We start from the raw sequence: 5138 nt of genomic DNA on the forward strand, positions 1-5138 counted from the left end.
GAGTCCATAGCACTCAAGCCGATGTCTACGTTTTTTGCTATGATTTTAGCTTCTACATTAATGTTGTTTTATTGTGTTACATCAGATTTTTTGTATATTTAAGTAATGATTTCACTATAAAGCTTCTGATACGAAGATTTATCTAGCTCGTATATATTTCTAATTTTATCAGCAAAAACGAACAAGGTATCTAAAAAATTTAAATTTCGCAATGTCGTAATGCAATATCCTTTGAGTAGTAGTGAATGAGATATTTTTCATTGATTTAAGCAAATCATTTTCAAAACGTATGAGATCAGGATGTTGTGGTGGGGATTTTTTTGATTTGAGATCGAAATGATAAAGAGAACTTGATTAGGATCACATTCGCACATCAAATCTTTCCACCTCATGGGTTTTTTTAGTAACTCGACTTTCTCTGTTAAGTATTGCTTTTTGGATGATATTGGTACGTTTTTCAATGAATAGTTGAAACAATGATTCTTCATAATAGTAACTATCTAATGGAATCGAATATATTAGAGAGTACTCAACTTGAAGCAATAATACCTCAAAAGCTTAAGCTTCCTAGCGAAGAATATTTTTGAAGGTGGTAAAATAGCAAAAAAAAATCCATGAATTATATTCAGGATTTCGGCGAGTTTTGTTGAGTCTACTTTCAATGAAAAAAGTAAAAACTCAATAAATAGTTGTACGAATTGCTATGAACTTTAGCCAAGGCTTCTTTAGAGTTACCACGAATATTTTGTTTTTTTTTTAGAAGACATATCCAAAACTAGATGATGCTAGAGCTAAGCGGTGCTTTTTGTTGGTATTGTAGAGCAAATGTTAGAACACAAAGGAAGTCTTAAAATATAAGTTGATTAATTAAATTAAACACTGCTGCACGGAATGCAAAAATGCGTGCATGTAAGAATGTAACTAATATGAAGACTATTATATCTCAAATATGATCCAGGTACTTTAAAGAAGTAAAAGTTCATGAAGAGGAGTCCTGGTTGAAATGTAATACCGAGGCGGAATGTAATATTTATTTAACAATTATGATGCAATGTTGTTAATAAATAATAACTGTTTACTATATCATGATGCGAGGTTGTTGAAAAAAAATAAACTAAAAATTAAATATAGACAGGAAGCGAGTCCTATAAAACAGCTTCCGTTATTTTATTTACATCATTAGCAGAAGATTGCTAGATTTCACAATTTTCACATTGTAACATATGTAAATTGATCAATCGACAATTTTTTGAATAATTCTTTGGATTGAAATGCTGCTTTTTCAGCAGTGCACTGCACTCAGTATAATTTTTCCGGGTTTTTTAACATTTCTGTCCGGTTAAAAATTGTAAGAGGACGCAAACAACTTGTTTTCATTAACACATCGGAAAAAAACATCGTGACAAACGCAAGAAATAAGCATCGAGAAGTTTTAGAAAGCTAAAAGAGCTGAGGCTGGTTCAACACGGGTATTGATTATTTTTTTGTTTCTTTAAATGGTTTTATGCGCTAATAATCTTTTCTCTGTTAACCCTCAAACCAAAATAAGATGGAAAAAGTTTATCTTACGCTAAAGTAGGATGTCTTTAAAAAGTTACCGTAGCATTTTGGAAATTTGAGCGATAAATAATGTAGAATATTGCAGAGAAATTTTGAGTTTTAGAGACAAATATTAAAATACTCAATAGTTATATTGAAAAAATATATATTATTAATAAAATTATTTAAATTATTGTATATTATTAACAATGCGTTATTAACAAATATTGATAATGCACATTTTTGTACAAAAAAAAAATGTTAACTGTTAAATGTAAAGTGCTGTACAAAACTTTAGTGCCAGTAAAAACGGCGTTATTCTTTATTAAAATAATTTTATTTCTGCATAATGTACAAAATTAACCACATGTTAACGAGCCTTCCAGACCTCATCAACTTGATAATGTCGATGAGGTCTGGAAGGCTCGTAGTTTTTTCTCCTTTACTTTGTCTTTTATGTAGTCTCAATAACTTTCAAGCCCCAAAAGCCATTTTTCAGGCCCTCCAGTGAGTAGCTGAAAAGGTTTGTTGTTTAAGCGATTGAGACAATTTAAGCTCATCTTGTTGGAAGTAAGTGCCATTTTTTATAAATGGTGCCAACATTTTCTTGAATAATTTCAAGAAGTTTTTTAGCATTGTTTTTCTCATCTTTAGGCAAAAAATCCGGTATCCGGTATATAGCTTGCGAATTTTAACAACAAGTTAAGCAAAGTTTTGTAAATAAATATTTACATACAAAAGTTTGCTTAAATTTTTGTTGTTACAGTCAGTGAAACATTTTTTTCAGTTTCTTCTCGTGGATGATTGTTTGTCCTTTTGAATTTCTGTTAATGGGCGCTGAAGAAAACATATCTCAGTAGTTTGAAAAGTTTTTTGAACTTTCTTGAAAACTTTTTGAAGACTTTTTGAAGAATTTTTTGCTTTCTAAATTTCTCAATAAATTATGGTTTTGAAACTTTGAATGACATGACAAATTGTATTAATTTTTATTCTAAAAATATTCAGTGCACTCATAACTAACGACATCAAGCTTAAATCATTTTATAAAACCGTTGCATTCATCTGAAAACCTTTGGCAGTATTTTTTTTTTTTAAATCAATCATATTTAACAATACTTTACATGTTTAAGTTTTGAAGAACCTTATAACAAAAAGTATATCAATTTTTCTTCATTTTCTTTCTTGTTTTGGATGACTGGAGAAGTTATTAATAAAAAAACTTTGGTTGCTTTTCTATTTCTATTTATCCACAAGCTATTACAATACGCTGCACAAACATTTGCTGTTTAGTTCTCCTTGAGCTAAAAGATTTTTTGTTGAGTTTCTGATGAACTTCATTATTTTTAGCCAAATAAAAGAATGATGAAGAAACGCCATCCGAAATTAATGCTGCTAGCATTTGCTATCACTGTTATCTTGCTTTTATATATTCAATCGTTGCTCATAACTCCTCCTCTAAAGAAGAACCAAAAACCCTGCGTTAGTTACGATTTCCGCAATGTTCTTCTTGTACTAACATTCAACTGGCCTCTCTATAATCACATTCCACAACTGCTAAAGATGTATGGAAGAACCTTTCCTCACATTATGTTTTGCGGACCGAAAGAGTCGATCACAAAATACCCGGTGGAGAAATTGGTGACTGAAAATGGATATTTTGTTTATGAGGAATGTGTAGCTTACGCAATTAGGAAATTTCCAAACTACACCGGCTACTTTTCTTTTAGCGACGACGTTTTACTAAATGTTTGGACCTTAAAACTTTTTGATCGTGAGAAGTTATGGCAGGGAGTAAAAATGCATTGCGATTTTGGAGAGCATAATGCAACAGTTGGTGATTACTGGTATTGGTGGGATACACCTTATGGGTTGAGCTCCTGTGGGAGTGCGCTTCATGAAATCAGCACAATAATAACATATCAGCACCATTTTAAACGTTTGATAGAATCTAAAAACAGTAATAACTATGGTAACAATTTCTTTTTCAAGCATTTTGATAAATATCCTTGTTTCGCCCAACGCTCTGATATTTTGTACATTCCGAACTATTTAGCTAAAGACTTTGTGGAACTCTCAAGCATATTTAGAAAAGCAAATGTATTTCTTGAGATTGCTATTCCAACAATAACAAGAATGCTTGCAACAGACATTATTAACTTAAATGGTATCTATATGCCTGGAAACGTGGGAAGTGACCCCGTAAGGAAAAGCAAGATACTTCTGCAATATTACAACTTCGACTTACACTTTATGCATCCATTTAAGTTTCATTATGGTAAAGACTCAGCAGCTGGTCTAAAGTTTATAAAAAACAAGTTTGAAAAAATGATAAATGTTACTGATGGTAAATGCTGAGTTAATTTCTAAAAATCTTTTATAAATCAAATTTTTTCAATAAACTTTTTAATAAAATAGTCATTTTAAACTATATAATATAAGGATTTAGGCTCAGAATTTAAGATTTCATTTGAACAAACTAGTGTTTTTTTTAAATGGTACGGATGAGATACTTCTACATTATTATTTCATTACTAAATAATGAAAATGGTTTATGTATTTTTTTACTTCTCTCAATTTTTTTTATTATATAAAAATATTTGTTTTCATGAGTGTAAAAGTTAATATCTACATTTTAAACTCTTTTTAAAATTCAAACGTTGTAAAAACTATGAAGGTTTCTATTTTTTTATTTTTTTTTGGAGCCTTTTGATTAAAACTAAACAATTGAAACTCTTTTGATATAAAATTTTGTTATATCAAAAGAGTTTCACTGCTAATCAAAAAGAAGCGAAATAAAACTGTTGATTTTTATTTCGCCTCTTTTTGATTTGCAGTGTTTTTGTTTTTTTGTTTTTTTATCTTTTCTTTCACTCAAAATTACTTTTCGAAGCTGATTGCTTAGACGTAATATAATTTTTAATAAATAAACCAATAAAAATTTAAAAACCAGAAATATTTTTATCAACTAAACTGTAATTTACCTACAATCAGAATGAAAAAAAAAGTCTGTTGTAATGCGTTATGATAGGTTCCCATTAACCTTAACAATGCTTTATGATTGGTTCTCATTAATTTTAACAATTCTAAATACTGAAAAGTGCTTTGTACTGATTCAAAGTATCTTAAAACTTAACTAAATTACGGTCCGAAAAAGTCCGGTCATATTCTGATTTATTCCCATTTTCTTTCTTGTTCATTTCGAAGGCATTTTGTAATGGAAATATGATTTGTCCTTTGAATGGAAAGAATATCAATTTCATCTATGTTAGTGTTCATCAAAGTGATACCGAAAGAAAAGATTTAAAAAAATGGATTGCACGCTTTTATATTTTGAAGAAGCGTTTTGATTCTGGGGTGGTCTCCGGTTATGTAACGTAAAAATTTCTGTAGAGTTTCATCCAGGTGCTAATCTAATTTTCCATTCATGGGAAATTCGATTACGACCTATTCATTTCGTTGCCTTTTATAGGTTGAGCTTTATTTGTTAACATTCATTGTTAACAAATACTAACATTCATTGTCAAATGTTAACTTTCATTAACATTTATTTGTTATCATTCATAACATTCATTCATCAACCAAACGTCGCTGTTTTTGCT

General features: G+C 29.7%; 1 protein-coding gene across 1 annotated transcript; it reads left to right on the plus strand.

Annotated features, from left to right (window-relative positions):
* Positions 1–2735: 2735 nt before the first annotated feature.
* LOC149878854 (uncharacterized) lies at positions 2736–3945 on the plus strand. The gene has a single exon (XM_090072105.1). It carries the CDS (start codon positions 2899–2901, stop codon positions 3892–3894), a length of 996 nt encoding a protein of 331 aa, XP_089928231.1. The 5' UTR covers positions 2736–2898; the 3' UTR covers positions 3895–3945.
* Positions 3946–5138: the final 1193 nt, after the last annotated feature.

The sequence above is a fragment of the Hydra viridissima genome, unplaced genomic scaffold, assembly GCF_058129835.1.
Source record: "Hydra viridissima isolate aposymbiotic clone 2 unplaced genomic scaffold, HvirCarnegie_v1 scaffold_14, whole genome shotgun sequence".
In the NCBI taxonomy this organism is placed as follows: Eukaryota; Metazoa; Cnidaria; class Hydrozoa; order Anthoathecata; family Hydridae; genus Hydra; species Hydra viridissima.

Excerpts from the sequence above, each read along its gene's own strand:
- LOC149878854 (XM_090072105.1), top strand. The coding sequence starts at position 2,899 with ATGATGAAGAAACGCCATCCGAAATTAATGCTGCTAGCATTTGCTATC.